The sequence below is a fragment of the Symphalangus syndactylus genome, chromosome 12, assembly GCF_028878055.3.
Source record: "Symphalangus syndactylus isolate Jambi chromosome 12, NHGRI_mSymSyn1-v2.1_pri, whole genome shotgun sequence".
Taxonomy (NCBI): Eukaryota; Metazoa; Chordata; class Mammalia; order Primates; family Hylobatidae; genus Symphalangus; species Symphalangus syndactylus.
The window spans coordinates 45,661,533-45,680,674 of record NC_072441.2 but is presented as its reverse complement, the minus strand read 5'-3'; the positions used below and the strand labels follow the sequence as shown (position 1 = coordinate 45,680,674).

At 39.5% G+C, this 19,142-nt stretch overlaps 1 protein-coding gene across 17 annotated transcripts in view; it reads right to left on the bottom strand.

The window, feature by feature from the left end:
- BRDT (bromodomain testis associated) overlaps nucleotides 1–19,142 on the bottom strand; it is a 71,187-nt gene that overhangs the window by 13,379 nt on the left and 38,666 nt on the right. For all 17 annotated transcript variants that reach the window (XM_063625470.1, XM_063625473.1, XM_063625465.1 and 14 more), the window contains 3 exons: nucleotides 10,855–10,916; nucleotides 9,797–9,847; nucleotides 7,549–7,720 (listed from right to left, as the gene is read on the bottom strand). In XM_063625470.1, coding sequence (XP_063481540.1) covers nucleotides 7,549–7,720; nucleotides 9,797–9,847; nucleotides 10,855–10,916 — 285 coding nt within the window. The remainder of the gene's footprint in view (nucleotides 1–7,548; nucleotides 7,721–9,796; nucleotides 9,848–10,854; nucleotides 10,917–19,142) is intronic.

Below are 19,142 nucleotides of genomic sequence, written 5' to 3'. Positions count from 1 at the left end.
CGAGCCACCGCGCCCAGGCTGGAATATTCTTAACTAGGGACTTGTTATACTGTAAAATATTTCTCATTTGAAAGGTACCACTTTGCTTTTTTTTTTTTGTTATTTTTGCTTGTTCTGGTCAGCATGAAGTATAGCTGACATCATACTCACCCACCAAAACCTTTTTATCTGACCCCATGCTATAGCAGCCCTCCAGTTTAGACTGACCTCAGCTCTAGAGGTGTTTTTTTTTTTTTTTTTTTTTTTTTTGGCGGAGGGGAGAGGGTATTGCTTTGATGCTCCAGGCTGGAGTACAGTGGTGCAATCGTGGCTCACTGCAACCTCTACCTCCAGGGTTCAAGCAATTCCCCTGCTTTAGCCTCCTGAGTAGCTGGGATTACAGGCGCCCACAACCATGCCTGGCTAATTTTTGTGTTTTTAGTAGAGATGGGGTTTTACCATGTTGGCCAGGCTGGACTTGAACTCCTGACCTTCAGTGATCCGCCCACCTCAGCTTCCCAAAGTGCTGGGATTACAGGCATGAGCCATTGTGGCTGGCCAGGCCTGTAAATTTCAATGTGAGTTTTGGAAAGGGCAAACATTCAAAACCATAGCATAACTTATCTAAAGCAATTTAGACTGCTGATAAAACCCAGTTATCACTAAACATTTACTGAGCACATACTATGTACTAAGCACTGGGAACATAAGGATGACTAAAATGTAATAACTACTCCTCCGGTATTATGCGCCCAGCCTAGAGGTGGGTTTTAATTAGGCCAAGCCAATCCTGGTAATTCTATCTCACCATCAGTAACTCATTTAGGAAGAGCAGACCTAAGCCAGTGCAGGGCTTCCAAGGGAAAGATGCTGCCTGGGTGGCCAGTTGGAGACAAAAAAACACAGAGAGGGGAACTAAGATACCAGACACTCAAAATAGCTACCAAGGGAACAGGGATGAGAAATGCAGTAAGTCTGACTCTGAGGTCAGGAGAACAAACTATGCAATCTCATTAATTCTTAAGTTTTCATGCAAATATTTCATTTATTATTATTGGTGAAGATTAACTACAGAGTGTGAGCCCTGATCAAGCCATGAATAAAAGATTGACCTATCTTTGGACTATTGCTTACGTATGCCAACAAAATTCCTTTATTAAATCAGTTTGGGCTGAGTTTTCTGTCATCTGCAACATGGAACATCCGCATGCATGAAACTTAATTGACCACTTGATTCAATTCTCTCTAGTCATAGTCTACAGGTTCTAATTAGTGGCTGAAGAACAAGAGGGACAAAGCAAAACTGAGCTGTTGTCTTTGTTAACTAACCCAAACTAACAAAATCCTGGCCACTGACATATTATAGGGACTTACATTTAAGCTTCTACCACCCATCAATCCCTTGACTGATTCTCTGGCTAAATCATACTCTGAGGTTGAGGTTAGAAGAAGAGAGCAAGGAACATCAATGAATAGCAGTGAGCACAGGAGGGCAAGACAAAACACTGTCAAAGAAGGCAGAACAAAAGCTCAAATTTTTAATTTGTACGTCCGTACACAGCCCCAATGTAGCCATGTTTCCTCATTTCAACAAGGAAAGGAAAAAAATAGTGAGAAAAGCTGTAAGTACAGGACTACCTTCCCTTCTCTGCTTCCTGTCAGTGATTATTTAGGAAGGAGAAAAAGTATGTATGGTAAGTGAAATTCTAAAGTGACCCTAATTTGCTGACTCTAAGTTGGTAAGTGGTGATAGTGCCATTATTGACAATTAAAGAGGAAGGATTAAAATCTGGGGACCAGGCTGGGTGCACTGGCTCAGGCCTGCAATCCCAGCACTTTGGGAGGCCAAGGCGGGAGGATTCCTTAAGCTCAGAAGTTTGAGACCAGCCATGGTGAGATCCCATCTCTACCAAACAAAACAAAACAAACAAATAAAAACTTAGCTGGGCATGGTGGCACACATTTGTGGTCCAAGCTACTTGAGAGGCTGAGGTAGGAGGATGACTTGAGCCCAGGAGGTTGAGGCTGCAGTGAGCCATGTTTGCGTCACTGTACTCCAGCCTGAGCAACACAGGAAGACTGTCTCAAAAAAATAAATAAAATCTGGGGACTAAAAGTTTTTACATGGCTGTGTTTGGAATGCCTATGTGATGTTTAAGTAAAGACATTTAGTAGAGTTGTATAAACATGCCTGGGGCCTGGATACATTTGAATTATAAAAATGAGACTAGAAGTCATGGATGCCAAAGATCACCCAAGTATAAAGCACTGCTTCCAACCTTTTCCATGTCATGATATATAGAAAATGATCAATGTATGTCCACCTGCATAAATGGGAAGGCTGCTCCAGCTCATTGCTATAAGAGCTGAGGAGACATTCATTCAGGAAGACTGTGCTTTGAAACATGGTTGGGAAATTCTGGAGTAGATGAAAAAAACATAGAGGGCTTAAGAATGCAATTCAGAGAATTATCAACATCTAAAGGGAGGCAGATAAAGAGATATCTGTAAGGAACAGAGAGATGGGATGGTTAAGAGAGGTGTCATAAAAGCCTAGGAAGTATGCCAAGGGTCCAACTCTCTGAAAAATATTTTTATATGAATGACCCTGTGATACCTCAAAACACTACAAAACTCATCTTTCCTTAGAAGCCCATTCTTCATCTGTGTCCCAGGTCTGTCAAGCTGGACAGTATCCAGCCAGTATCCTGTGAGCCACCAAAGCTTATATCCCTGGGTTATTAACCCAACATGTTTTCATATTTTGCAGACCTGCCCATTCAACTCTTGTAATTTCTTTTAACTTTCCCCTTCTCTTTCCTTCTATCACTTTATGTCATTTTTTCCCTACTACTGCAACAGCCCAGCTGGTCTCCTCCCTTCTCTGGTCTCTATATTCTCCTTTCCTTCAACTCACCTAAATAATATTGGCAAATTAATCACCCAGAGGCACACCTTCACTCAAAAAACCTTCATTGCCTCCCCAGTGACTAGGGTATTATAATTAAGTCCAAAGTATCTAGACTTAAAGGGTTAAATGATCTAAACCTGGTCTACCTTTGTAATTTTCCACATTCCTGTTTAATCCAACCAAATCTTTAATCACACGGAATTATGAGTTGCCTAAATACCTTCACATTCATGTTGCTTCCTCCATCCAAATGCCTTTCCATACTAAATAAATATAGGTAAGCCTGATTTTTTTTCTGCAATATCCAGCTCAAATGATACTCATTCTGTAAAATACGTATCTGCCAAACAGATCAGGTGATTCTGTCTTCTTCACCTCCTTAAAGTTCACTTTAGCTTCTTTCAGGGCACATTATTTTTACTTTATATACCAGTTGTTTATTTCTCCTATGAGATAGCAAACTCCTGGATTTACTTTTTCATTTGCAATTATGAATTCATGTTTATATAACAGCCTAAATATTTTAAAAACTCAATATAATTTGGTGAAGTTTAAAAAAATTTTTTTTTATTATACTTTAAGTTCTGGGATACATGTGCAGAACATGCAGGTTACATAGGTATACATGTGCCATAGTGGTTTGCTGTACCCATCAACCCGTCATCTACATTAGGTATTTCTCCTAATGCTACCCCTCTGCTATACCCCCATCCCCCAACAGGCCCCAGTGTGTGATGTTCCCCTCCCTGTGTCCATGTGATCTCAGTGTTCAACTCCCACTTATGAGTGAGAACATGCAGTGTTTGGTTTTCTGTTCTTGTGTTAGTTTGCTGAGGATGATGGTTTCCAGCTTCATCCATGTCCCGGCAAAGGACATGAATTCATCTCTTTTTATGGCAGCAATTTAGTGAAGTTTTTATGAGACGGGGAAAGGGTAAACTATAAGGATGAGGGTATGGCTAAAAGCTTCAACTTATAAGGAAAAAAAATTCAACATTGTCCATTTCATGTGGAGATCATACGTGGGCAGGTGTGATGAAAACCAGTAACACTTAAAAATTCACTTTTTAATCTTTTATGCACTCTAACATTTTGTCAAACTATTTTTCCAATAAGAAAACTTCAACATATTGCTTTTATCATTTAATTGTAAGATTTAACAAAAAAATTATTTCTATTGAGATTTAACTCCAGAAAAAGAAAATGTCTCTATAAATTTTATGGCTCACATACATTTGCAATTTCCCTTGGGCACAGTGCCACCTACAGTTGGCAAATGTAAACCATGTTGTTTCTGAGAATCTTGCTAACTGCAAAAGAACAGCTACTCTGGCATCATCCAAACTTTCCTTTATATATTAGCTTACTAATAGGCATCATATAAACAGAATTTCAAGTAATATAATAAACTGATCCTTACTGAAGGTGTAGGTATTAAAAGCCTGACTTTTCATAGATAGGGTGTTTTCTTAAATTAGGAATAAGAGAACACCTTGACTACATTCTCACTTTTGTTTTTCATAATCTATTCCTTTTCAAGGGCAAGGCTACCCTAGCATTCTTCTAAAACATACTCTAGTTAAAAGAGTAACTTTTTCCTACTTTAGCTGTTTATAATGAGCCTTCAAATGTTCAAATCTCTCCAATTAAAAAACTCAAAACAATCTTGCCCACTCCTCCAAAAAATCTATTTTCCTGTTAAAGCCACAAATGTCTTCCCATCCTCTTTACCAACAAAGTTCTTCAAAGAATGCTTTACATTCACTACACTCAAATTCCATTACTTCTCAATTTACAACAATCTGGTTTCTGCCCCATCACAATGGGTACTAAAAAAGCTTCCGCAAAAGTAAAAATTCTCACATTCCCAATGTAGTGCTCTCTCTCCATTCCTTATCCTACTTAAATGATCTGCAGTATGTGATACTTTTGATTTCCTTCTAAAAAAAAAATCTATCTTCCTGGGCTTTTATTATACTATTTTTCCTTTTTCTCTACCATTGATTACCTCTTCTTTTAACTATTTTTTTCTACTTTTACTGAGGACGTTTTGTTTCTTAGAATTTTGTCCTTAAGCTTTTCTCTTCCTGCTCTGCAGATTTTCCTGGGTGTTTTCATGCATTCTTACGGCTTCAAGTAGCTTCTACATACTGTTAATTCCTAATTTGTAATTCCTGTTACACTCTATTAGTTCTAGAAACCTATTTCTAGCTTTATATTTCCACTTAGATATTCTGTAGCATCTCAAACATGTGCCAAATGAGTTCTGTCTCCTGTTTTCAATCCAACTATTAGATAATCTCCCAGTAACTCATTCATCCTAACAAAGTATATCAATTCTGCCACAAAAATGCCTTATATATTCACATCCTTTCTATAGTTGCTATGTTAGTTTTGGTCCTAATAATTTATTTCCTAGACTACAGCATTCAGTGTCCTTACTTGATCCTAACTACATCAGAGCATCATCTTAATCCATCCTCTACATGGTAAGCAGCAATTTTTTCCCTATTATAAAACCTGGGGCTGGGTGTGGTGGCTCACGCTTGTAATCTCAGAACTTTGGGAGGCCAAGGTGAGTGGATCACCTGAGGCCAGGAGTTCAAGACCAGCCTGGCCAACATGGCAAAACCCTGTCTTTACAAAAAGTACAAAAATTAGCCGCATATGGTGGTGCATGCCTGTAGTCCCAACTACTTGGGTGGCTGAGGCATGAGAATTGCTTGAACCCGGGAGGCAGAGGTTGTGGTGAGCAGAGGTTGTGCTACTACACTCCAGCCTGGGCAACAGGGCGAGACTCTGTGTCAAAAAAATAAATAAATAAAATAAAATTGAATAAAATCTGATTATGCTTCCTATACGAAGCTCCTTGTTGTACACAAATAAAAGTATACAAATTTGTATACAATTTGTTGTATACAAATTAATAGCACTGGTATTCTAGGTAACTCATGACCTATAGCTATCATATCTTCTGTTATTCTCCAAGTATCTTGAAAATGTATTTCCGAAAAAGAGTAGACATAAATATTTCATACTTTGGATATTTGTTTATTCTTCTTCCTGGAATGCCCTCCAGTGTGACCTTAGATATTTTCTCCATTGATCTCCATTCCCTTTCCCACAATGAAGAGACATAACTTTAATTAAAGACAAAATGGAATATTCGAACACAGAATAGGGAGGCTGAGGCAAGCAGATCATCTGAGGTCAAGAGTTCGAGACCAGCCTGACCAACATGGTGAAACCCTGTCTCTACTAAAAAGACAAAAAATTAGCTGGGCGTGGTGGTACATGCCTGTAATCACAGCTACTCAGGAGGCTGAGACAGGAGAATCACTTGAACCTGGGAGACGGAGGTTGCAGTGAGTCAAGATTGCACCACTGCACCCACCCTGGGCAACAAGAACGAAACTCCGTCTCAAAAAAAAAAGCAAAAAATTACAAAAAAATCAGCTGGGCATGGTGGCGCACGCCTGTAATCCCAGCTACTCAGGAGGCTGAGGCAGGAGAATCGCTTGAACCCGGGAGGCAGAGGTTGCAATGAGCCAAGATTGTGCCACTGCACTCCCACCTGCAAGACAGAGCGAGACTCCATCTCAAAAAAAAAATTTAAACAACACACACACACACACACACACACACACACACACACACACACACACATAGAATAGTAGGGAGCTTTTAAACTGAAAGCTATGAAGAAGGATCAAAACGTCTCCCTCTTCCTCCTAATCTGTGTTGCAGTAAAACAGCTTGGAAATTTATTCTGCTAGGGAGATACCTCCGCCCTTGGGTGGCCAAGTGGAAACCAGGGCACATTCTAGAGGGAAGAAGAATAGACAAGGAATATTCATATCTGCCCTTAACTTAGGCCTAAACACATTAGTGTCTCAAGGTTTAGTCATGCTCAAGGCTAAACTCTTATCAGAAGTACCCTTCGTGCCACACATCCCCTTCGACCCACCAGAACCAAGTTGAGACAGGCAAAACTTTCCCTTCTGATAAGATATTAAGTCAAATGAATCTAAAAATATAAAAATTTAACCAGTTTTAGACAAATAGGAACTACCCTTAGGCAAGTATTTCTAGCCCAAGTTTCCTTAACTGTAAACTATTTTATATATCTGTAACTTCATTTCTTTACCTATAGAATCTCTAAGTATCTTTCCTTTATTCTTTCCTACTTTTCTAACCCAGATAGTTGTCATGGAAGTTAAAGCAGCATTTCCCAGATCTGCTCAGAACTTGGTAGTATGGGCTCCAGCAGTAACAGGTGTGTGTGTGTCTGTCTGTGTACGTAAAATGTATGTATATTATACACATAAATGTGTATATAATTTATATATATAATATTTATATATGTAGTGCATGTGTGTATATATATCATACCAATGTATATAATTTACATGAAAGTAAATTGGGTGTGAACTGTATACATAATTTTCTTTCTTTTAAATATAATGAATGCCTACAGGTATAAAGCAGATAATTTCTAATGATGTGCTTCAGTGATTATTTGCAACCTGGAATTTACTAGTTATGATTGTTGGTATTTCCCAGATATTTAACATTTAAGATGACCATAACATTTTCATATATGTATAGGTTTAGAAGTCAATTTCTCAGTAACAGTTGTTTACTTGTTAATTTCTTACCTGAGGGAGGCAGAATTTGTAAAGGTGAAATGTTTTTCATGGTCTGTAAATGTTCTAATTCTTGATAATTAAATGCTAATTGGTGGTGATTTGGTGGCATTACATGTGAAGGTGTGGTCTGATGAACAAGGGTAGTATTGGCAGAGGTTGTGTGTTGCACGGAATATTCTATCTGTTAAAACAAAATCAAAGATATCACTTAGTTTTAACCATACAAGAGGTATAGCAAAGAGAACAGAAACACAAGAGGCAAGAATATAATTTAATGCTACCTTTTTAAAATACCTTATCATTTAAGTCACACAAATCTATAATGTATAGTTATCCCTATCTTGCAAATGAGGAAACTGGGGTTTAAAAGCATTAAATGACTTGGCCATTATATGGCTTATAAGAGGTAAAGTAAGTCAAAGCCTATGATCTTAGTTATCAGTATGCATGTATATTTTACATGAGTATACATGTATATTATTAAACAATGCTATTCATTTAAAGCTTTCCTGTAATTACTAAAAAACAAAACAAAACAAACCCCTAAGCTTTTATAGCAAATCTAGAGACCAATCCACTTACTGTATTATAGACATATGGGGAGAAATTTAAAATTACATTATGGTCAACCCACAAGACTATCAATAAATTCTAATTCAATATTCAGGTAACTATTAAGTAAAAGCTGTAGTGTAATAATAGCTAACATTTATTTAATGTTTACTATGTGTGAGGTACCAGGGTAAGTCCTTTATATGGTTTTTCTTTAATTCTCACAATAATCCTATGAGTTAGGTATAATTTTTATCTCTACTTACATTTTCTAGAAATAATAGAAGCAGCTTACCTAAAATCTCACACCTATTCTGTGGCAAGCAAAGTTACAGTTGCAAAGCCCAGTAGCCTTATCTAACTAAGCTCTGAGTTGTAGATGGTACAGAGATAAATAAGACAGTCTTTCTCCTTTGTCTAACAAGGCATTGGGGTGAGTGAGTAGGTAGGCAAGTGTACAAGTAACACCTATGCAAATATGAATAAAACAAATGCCATAGGAATGTTTATTACAACAATATAGACCCAGGCCAAAGCTCAAAGCCTAATGCTCAGGTTTAAATCAGCCAAAGAAAAAATTCACTTTCTGAACTACACAAATATATACATTCATACATGAACCTATGGATTAATATATACTATCTTTTGCCATAAATAGGCATTTTTTTCCTCAGCGAGTGAAAGTGAAAAAATTTTGACCAAAAATAGACCATTAAAAAGGTGGCATTCTACATGCTACGTATCGAGATAAAAATGCTTCCAAAGTTCCTTCATAACTTGACATTTATTTTTTATTCCACTAATACACCTTTGGCAAGACAGACCATCTATAACTTCTTCCTATTCAAAAGGAACGGGAAGGCCAGGCATGGTGGCTCACGCCTGTAATCCCAGCACTTTGGGAGGCTGAGGTGAGTGGGTCACCTGAAGTCTGGAGTTCGAGACCAGCTTGGCCAACATGGTGAAACCCCGTTTCTACTAAAAATACAAAAATTAGCTGGGCGTGGTGGTATGTGCCTGTGGTCTCAGCTACTCCAGAGACTGAGGCATGAGAATCGCTTGAACCCGAAAGGCGGAGGTTGTAGTGAGGGAAGATCGTGCCACTGCACTCCAGCCTGGGTGATGGAGCGAGACTCTGTCTCAACAACAACAACAAAATAAATAAATAGGCCGGGCGCAGTGGCTCACGCCTGTAATCCCAGCACTTTGGGAGGCCGAGGCGGGCGGATCACGAGGTCAGGAGATCGAGACCATCCTGGCTAACACGGTGAAACCCCGTCTCTACTAAAAATACAAAAAATTAGCCGGGCGAGGTGGCGGGCGCCTTTAGTCCCAGCTAAGCGGGAGGCTGAGGCAGGAGAATGGCGTGAACCCCGGGGGGCGGAGCCTGCAGTGAGCTGAGATCGCGCCACTGCACTCCAGCCTGGGTGAAAGAGCGAGACTCTGTCTCAAAAAAAAAATAAATAAATAAATAAAAAATAAATAAATATATATATGATTTCACTTACGTGTCCAAAGCCCCGTTATATACTCCAAACCATCTAATAAATACCCTCAGCTTCCATATTTCTTTGAATATACTTGCTGTGGTTTTTTTTTTTTTTTTTGCCTCTCTTCATGCTATTACTTATTTTAAAAAATAAGCCCCTAATCTATAAGTAAACCATTTCTTCCCCTGTTCTTTAAAACCCATTTTAAGCATTACCTGTGTGACGCCTGTTCTTCCTTCAGGCAGTATACATTCATTCTTCATTTTCTAAAAATAATTATATAGATTATAGCATTAATCATATTACCTCTTAACCATGTGATTATATTCCTTTTTCACAAATTAGAGCTCTTTTAAGACAGTATTATTTGTTATTGTGTTTCCCTAACCTAGGTAGATGTTGTTACATAAATAATTCTATGTTTGGAAGGGGTACGAAGGGAAAAAAAATGTATATGAGGATGACAACTTGAGCTAGTAAAAAAATCACTTCTGTTCTTTTTTCTTTTTTTTTTTTTTTTTTTTTGAGACAGAGTCTTGCTCTGTCGCCTAGGCTGGAGTGCAGTGACACGATCTCGGCTCACTGTAAGCTCTGCCTCCCGGGTTCACCCCATCCTCCTGCCTCAGCCTCCTAAGTAGCTGGGATTACAGGCACATGCCGCCACGCCCGGCTAATTTTTTGTATTTTTAGTAGAGACGGGGTTTCACCGTGTTAGCCAGGATGGTCTTGATCTCCTGACCTGGTGATCTGCCCGCTTCGGCCTCCCAAAGTGCTGGGATTACAGGTGTGAGCCACCACGCCCGGCCACTTCTGTTCTTTTCAAAGCACATCAACTACTAGTCAAACATAGATGTGCCAAAATGGATAGCTGGCAATTATAAGCTTTATCTGTAGAAACCTTAACTACCATTCTCCTACCATCTTTTGAGAAATTTCACTTCACTGTACACACAGTTCTGTACACTCATTCAGGATACCAAGGCCATCCCTCTGTATTCAGACTCTCAGGGATAAGCTGAAGCTTCTAGAATTTGTTCTGCTTATCCATTTGGCTTATATAACAGTTATATCCTATTGAAAAATGAAGCCAAATAGCTTCCCTATTCAGTCTTCTACAGGAAGAAATCACTGAACATTTAGTTGATAAGCTAAAAACAGTGACAACTTTCTTCGTGTAAATAAAACTAAAAACAATTTTAAAGAAAGCTACTACTATACCCATGAGTTATACATACTTTTAAAATTCAGAGATACAAATAAAGAATTCACTTACCTTTACATTGTCTTTAGAAGGAGAATCATTTGGTTTTACTTCTATAAACTTAGGGAACATTTCTGCAAATGTATACACATAAATATTTTAATATTTATTAGCTTAAAAAATACGAAGTTACAATTTTTCCATATTAGAAACACAGTGGGGGCTGGGCGCAGTGGCTCACGCCTGTAATCCCAGCACTTTGGGAGGCTGAGGCGGGTGGATCACGAGGTCAGGAGATGGAGACCATCTGGGCTAACACAGTGAAACCCCATTGCTACTAAAAATACAAAAAGTTAGCAGGGTGTGGTGGCACATGCCTTTAGTCCCAGCTACTCGGGAGGCTGAGGCAGGAGAATCACTTGAACCTGGGAAGCGGAGGTTGCAGTGAGCCAAGATCACGCCACTGCACTCCAGGCTGGGCAAGACAGTGAGACTCCGTCTCAAAAAAAGAAAGAAATACACGGGTGATTTCAAGAAAATGCCTTTATTACCAACCTCTCATATCAAGAAATCCTGAGTCACAGGTTTTCACCCTCTTTGAATCAGCTAAAACTTCTAAAGGGATACCTGCTTTCAAGATTACTTTATCTTCCTATAGTGGAGTAAATATCCACTCACAAATTTTAATTTACATTGTTTAGGCCAAAAAGTGCAGTATGTTACATCACAGTAAAGAGCTTGAATAATTGACAGTTTAAAAAGGAATATGTTGCAACAGAGATAAGGTTTCAAACAAGCAGCATCCATTATGCTAAAATCACCTTTTATCAAGTAGCCATAAATATAGCCCTAAGAGGCTTAATTTTAAAAAATAATTTACTATAAGAGAAGGGGATGTCATTTATCTGAGAGGATACAGTCTTTTATTAAAAGTAAAGCTATTTTAGTTCTGTGGAAAGGTCTGCTGTGCTTGCTAAACTCTATAATAAAGATTCTATCTGATTAAATACTTCTAAGCTATTTGGCAGCCTCAGCTATACAGCAAGAAATGGGTTTTATAGTATCTCCTCTGCCTTTAGAAATACTGTACAGTTGACACTGGCAGTAGAAGCAGACATAAAAAGAGATCTCTCCAACAGGGTGCTAGTGGATTTCTCTTTCTTTATCCTACAATTGTTTCTGATGCTATCCTCCCCAGTCATAATCCTGGGTCAGTAAGGTAAAGCACCAAACTGGTAGTAACTGCCTTGATCAGTCTCTCCAAGCCAGCTTTCATGACCACCTGAGTGTTATTTGTTTCATGCTCCAGGACACCACGGATGGTCAACACCAAACATTATTCAAACTTAAAACATTCTAATTTTAATAATTACTTTCTGCCTTTTCTGAAAAGCCATCAGTTTTCACTGGATGTGTTACTGTTCTTTCCTCTCCTAAAATGTTTGATGCTGGACACTGTTAAAATGGCTAAATGCCACTCAATGACATCCTTTAATTTAAATAATTCAAGTATTTAAAATGACATAAACCTTCTTAATGTCACTCAGCTAAGTATTACTTAAGTGTTGCAGGCTAGGCATAGGGGGAAGAGAAGGAGACAGACTGAGAAGATTGAGAATATACATCCAGGTAGCTTTCGCATTTAAAGGACATATTAGGCAGGGCATGGTGGCTCATGCCTGTAATCCCAGCACTTTGGGAGGCTGAGGCGGTTAGATCACTTGAGGTCAGGAGTTCAAGACCAGCCTGGCCAACAAGTTGAAACCCCATCTCTAGTAAAAATACAAAAATTAGCCGGGTGTGGTGGTGTGCACCTGTAGTCCCAGCTATTTGGGAGGCTGAGGCAGAGAATTGCTTGAACCCAAAAGGCAGAGGTTGCAGTGAGCCGAGATTGCACCACTGCACTCCAGCCTGGGTGACAGAGCCAAACCCTGTCTAAAAATAATCGTAATCATAAAGGAGAAATTATGGTTTCAGCTTTGAACAAAAAAAAACAACAAAAACCAAAAAGACTTCATTAATATGATCATATATGTATATCTATACATCTAAATTATTCAAATATGCACCTAAAACTACATTATCCTACAATATAAACTCTTTAGCACAAATATACCAGATTGGGTTCTACTAAAAAAAAAATTCAAGGGCATCACTTTAGTTTTTTAATATATAAAACTAAGCTCAAAATTATTATAAAACTTAGCACCTCAAGGCCGGCGTGGTGGCTCACGCCTGTAATCCTAGCACTTTGAGAGGCTGAGGCAGGTGGATCACTTGAGGTCAGGAGTTAGAAGTCCCAAAAACTTAGCACCTCAAAATCTAAAGATATTAGCAAAAGGCATCAAGGAATTTTAATTAAAAAATAAAAACACCTACTATATGCCTCATAAAATTCTCAGCATTTTGCTTCTCATTCTAATCTTATATAACTGATTTTTTAAGAGTATAATAAACTAAAACTACACATATATGCTTATTCATAAGTTCCTGGCCTTTGAAATTAAAAGACAAACATACATATTTTCACTACCAAACTTACAACCATATTTCAATTAGTGAAGAAGCTCTATCAGTGCTAGCAAACATCAATTAAAATCGATAACAAGGCCGGGCGTGGTAGCTCACACCTGTAATCCCAGCACTTTGGGAAGCCAAGGCAGGCTGATCACCTGAGGTCAGGAGTTTGAGACCAGCCTGGCTAACCTGGTGAAAACCACCCCCCTACCAAAAATACAAAAATTAGCTGGGCGTGGTAGTGCAAACCTGTAATCCCAGCTACTTGGGAGGCTGAGGCACAAAAATCGCTTGAACCTGGGAGGCAGTGGTTTCAGTGAACCGAGATGGTGCCACAGCACTCCAGCCTGGACGACACAGCAAGATGCTGTCTCAAAATAAATAAATAAATAAATAAATAAATAAATAAATAAATAAATAAAAATAAATAAATAAAATCGATAACAATGACAACTTACACATTGCCAACTAATTTCTCTAGGGAAGTATGACAGCATGTATATACCTACCTTAAGAGGATCAAAGTGGATAATATATGTACTATTAAACAAATGCATACTGTGGCATATATTCTAATTATAAATGTTCTAATTTCACATCTCCCCTAAAAACTCAATATAAAACTTTATTACCAAAGTTTTCATTTTAAACTGTCAAAAAAAGTTAACCATAGGCCGGGCACAGTGGCTCACACCTGTGATTCCAGCACTTTGGGAGGCCGAGGCGGGAGGATCACCAGGTCAGGAGTTCCAGACCAGCCTGTCAACATTGTGAAACTTCATCTCCACTAAAAACACAAAAATTAGCTGGGCGTGGTGGCAGGTGCCTGTAATCCCAGCTACTCGGGAGGCTGAGGCAGAAGAACTGCTTGAAGCCGGGAGGCAGAGGTTGCAGTGAGTGGAGATTGTGCCATTGCACTCCAGCCTGGGTGAAAGAGTGAGACTCTGTCTCAAAAAACAAAACAAAACAAAACAAAAAACAAAAAAAAAAAACTATAGAACTAAAAAAAGATCTGTAATCATAGAGATTTGATTATAGAGTTTACTTAATACCTATCACCAATCAAAGCACTGAGATAATGTTCCAGAGATACTAAATATTATCAGCAAGCCAATTTGAACTAAAAAACGTGAAGAGTTGAATAGGAACATAGTCTAATTAAAAAAAAAAAAAAAAAAACAAGGCCGGGCGCAGTGGCTCACGCCTGTAATCCCAGCACTTTGGGAGGCTGAGGCAGGCTGAGGCGGGCAGACCATGAGGTCAGGTGTTTGAGACCAGCCTGGCCAATAAGGTGAAACCCCGTCTCTACTAGAAAATATCAAAAAAATTAGCCGGGGATGGTGGTGTGCACCTGTAGCTCCAGCTACTCAGGAGGCTGAGGCAGGAGAATTGCTTGAACCCAGGAAGCGTAGGTTGCAGTGAGCCGAGATCGCACCACTGCACTCCAGCCTGGGCAACTGAGTGAGATTCCATCTCAAAAAAAAAAAAAAAAAAAAACAGAATATATATAGCAGAAATAATTACCAAAGACTTTTAAATTAGAAAAAGAAATCACACTTTTGTTATAGAGGACAGATTATAGAAAAGAGATTGGTAGGCCAGGTGTGGTGGCTTATGCCTGTAATCCCAGCACTTTGGGAGGCCGAGGCAGGCAGATCGCTTGAAGCCAGGAGTTCAAGACCAGCCTGGCCAACATGGTGAAACCCAGTCTCTACTAAAAATACAAAAATTAGCCAGGCTTGGTGGTGCATGTCTGTTGCCCAGCTACTTGGAAGGCTTGAACCTAGGAGGCAGAGGTTGCAGTTAGCTGAGATCGAGCCACTGCCCTCCAGCCTTGGCAACAGTGAGACTCGGTTTCCAAAAAAAAAAGAGAGAAATTTATGAAAGTCTAAAATAATTTAATAAACTCTAGTCATTTACCTTTAGCTTTCTAGTTTGAATGGCAAAGATTATTTAGAGGCTTTCCTTGTATACCTCCTGCACTTACTAAATCATCCTCCTCTAAAAAGTTAAAATCTAGGCTTGAACAAAGTTTGTCGGTTTCCAAACCTTGCATGAAAAAAATCATATCCTTGTCATGTCTATAGAAGACCTAGGTGGTAGTACTAAAATTACAAATTTATTTATTCCTGTTTGATGTCACCCATAACTAAGAAAGCTTTTTAAAAAAAGAAACAAATGTTATTTAAAGAACTTATAAATTTCATTCTCTGAACATCACACTAAATCCGATAAAATAGCAAAAAGTCCAAAGGATGAAGTGACAAATTCACTTTAAGTCTTAAACAGCTAAAGAAAAACAGTGAATTGATGTCATAACCATTTAGTTTCTTTGTGTTTAACTCTGTAAAAATTGAAATTAAGTACACTGAAAAAATTCTATTTCACACTAATCAAGTATCTGAGCTTATATTTAGACAGTTCCTGGAGTTATTTTCTATAAGGTTTTAATTAAAAGCATTCCTATTGATAAGCTGCTCCTTTTGATTTTTTTTTCTCAGTATATTATTAGTCACAGGATTAAAGCTATTAGTTATATTCCTCCCTATAAATCACTCAAGGTAACCCCAAGGTTGTTGAGCATTAGAAAACTCTCAATAGCTTATGTGTGCATACTAGCACAGCCTAGTCAACATAAGATACATGCATTAGAATTGATTTCATTTTCAAGGCTTGGCTACATCTTTGATCTGACATTTAATGATTTTAGTTATGAAAAATCATTTTAAAATATTTTATATTTATACTGATGTTTAATAAATGTTCTTGACTTATCTGCATATGCTGACACCAGTCAAAAGATAAATAAAATCAAATCACATTAAAATTTGCAATGACATGCTGCTTCCAGTCCATAGAGCTCTCATTTTCATTTTTCAAGGATTTGGGATGGGCGCAGTGGCTCACGCCTGTAATCCCAGCACTTTGGGAGGCCAAGGTGGGTGGATCAAGAGGTCAGGAGATCAAGATCATCCTGGCTAACATGGTGAAACCCCATCTCTACTAAAAATACAAAAAATTAGCGGGGCGTGGTGGCGGGCACCTGTAGTCCCAGCTACTCGGGAGGCTGAGGCAGGAAAACGGCGTGAACCAGGGAGGCGGAGCTTGCAGTAAGCCGAGATCGCACCACTGCACTCCAGCCTGGGCAACAGAGTGAGACTCTGTCTCAAAAAAAAAAAAGGGATTTGGGATTTCATTACAACTATCTTGAAACTGATTTAATATCTTGTTTAAAATGAGAATTAAGTGAATTTGCTAGATTTTTAAATAAAACTTTCCTTGGAAATTAATGTTCCACCCATGTGATCAATCCTACTTAACAAAGCAGAATTAAGGAAGTGAGGGTGACCTGGCTGCAACACCTGTCACCCCATTGATAAAAGGGTTGATTTGGCTGATCTTTTTCTCCCTCACCACTCCATGTACATCCCTCCTGAAGCTGTGCACTTGGTAGAAGAGAACCTTCTCTGATAGAGGAGGACTGTTCATCGGTCAAGGGTATACGAGTAGCTGTGCTCCCCTGCTAGACCCTCCAAACAAGCTCTCAAAGCAGACCTAAGTCTATATTTTTAAAAGTGCATAAACTGAAGTTTGGGGATGATGAAAGATAACCACTTAAGTAATGTGGAATAATAAATAGCTTCAATACTACTTACAACACTCAAAGATTTTTCAGATATTAAACCTTAAAACATTTGCCACACCTAAACAGAATAACGATATTGTAGTAAAGAGAGACCAACTCATAACACAGTATAACTATAAGAAGTCAATAATATTTAAAACTTTAGGCCAGGCACGGTGGCTCATGCCTGTAATCCCAGCACTTTGGGAGGCCGAGGCGGGCGGATCACGAGGTCAGGAGATGGAGACCATCCTGGCTAACATGGTGAAACCCCATCTCTACTAAAAAATACAAAAAATTAGCCGGGCATGGTGGCGGGCACCTGTAGTCCCAGCTACTTGGGAGGCTGGGACAGGAGAATGGCGTGAACTCGGGAGGTGGAGCTTGCAGTGAGCCGAGTTCGCGCCACTGCACTCCAGCCTGGGCAACAAGGCAAGATTCAGTCTCAGAAAAAAAAGAAAAAGAAAAAAAAAAGACTTTAGAAAAAGTGCCAGGCATGGTGGCTCATGCCTGTAATCCCAGCACTTTGAGAGGCCGAGGCGCGTGGATCATGCGGTCATGAGATCAAGACCATCCTGGCTAACACGGTGAAACCCTGTCTCTACTAAAAATAGAAAAAATTAGCCGGGCGTGGTGGCAGGCGTCTGTAGCCCCAGCTGCTAGGGAGGCTGAGGCAGGAGAATAGCATGAACCCAGGAGGCAGAGCTTGCAGTGACCCGAGAGGGCTCCACTGAACTCCAGCCTGGGCAACGGAGCAGACTCCCTCTCAAAAAGACAAAAAAAAAAAAAAAAAAAGAAAAAGTAATTAAAGCTCTGTCTCTGACACAAACATTATAAAAGACTGACTTGCTTTGAAAAGTTGCATGTAGCCAAATTGCTATAAGAAAATCCAGGAAGACAGATACTAAATGAAAATTACATTAAGAAAAAATTACTAAAGACCAGGCACGATGACTCACTACTGTAATCCCAGCACTTTGGGAGGCCAGGTGCTCAGATCACCTGAGGTCAGGAGTTTGAGACCAGCCTAGCCAACATGATGAAACCCCATTTCTACTAAAAATACAAAAAATTGCCAGGCGCAGTGGCTCATGCCTGTAATCCCAGCACTTTGGGAGGCCGAGGCGGGCGGATCACCAGGTCAGGAGATTGAGACCATCCTGACTAACACGGTAAAACCCCGTCTCTACTAAAAATACAAAAAATTAGCCGGGCATGGTGGCAGGCGCCTGTAGTCCCAGCTACTCGGGATGCTGAGTCAGGAGAATGTCGTAAACCCCGGAGGCAGAGCTTGCAGTGAGCCGAGATTGCGCCACTGCATTCCAGCCTGGGTGACAAGAGCAAGACTGTCTCCAAAAAAAAAAAATTAGCTAGGCATGGTGGCGGGTACCTGTAATTTCCACTACTTGGGAGGCTGACGCACGAAAACCGCTTGAACCTGGGAGGCAGAGGTTGCAGTGAGCCAAGATTGCACCACTGCACTCCAGCCCGGGTGAAAGAGTGAGACTCCATCTCAAAAAAAAAAAAAAAGAAGAAGAAGAAATTACTAAAGATTAATATCTATTAGAAGATAATTTTTCACAGAAGCTTTCAGAAAAGTTTCCTCTATTAAAATTTTGAAGAAATACAATTACATTCATATCTTTTGTCTACAATAAAAATAATCAAAGCCGGCCAGGAGCGGTGGCTCACGCCTGTAATCCCAGCACTTTGGAAGGCCGAGGTGGGCGGATCACCTGAGGTCAGGAGTTCCAGACCAGCCTGGCCAACATGGTGAAACCCCGTCTCTACTAAAAATAAAAAATTAGCCGGTGTGGTGGCATACTCCTGTAGTCCCAGCTACTCGATCACTTGAACCTGGGAGGCGGAGGTTGCAGTGGGCCAAGATTGTGCCACTGCACCCCAGCCTGAGGGACAGAGTGAGACTCCGTCTCAAAAAACAATAAATAAAATAATAATCAAAGCCTATTATCTTCAATAAATAATCAAAAGCCTATTAAACAGAATTCTGGAATCATGATATCCAACAGCAAGTTTCAGTTCTGGCCAAATCATAATTATTTTTAAAGCAGTAAAAATCATATTTATGGGCCAAGCATGGTGGCTCAGACCTGTAATCCCAGCACTTTGGGAGGCCAAGGTGAGCGGATCACTTGAGCTCAGGAGTTCAAGACCAACCTCGGAAACATGTTGAAACCCTATACCTTTTTGTCAAAAG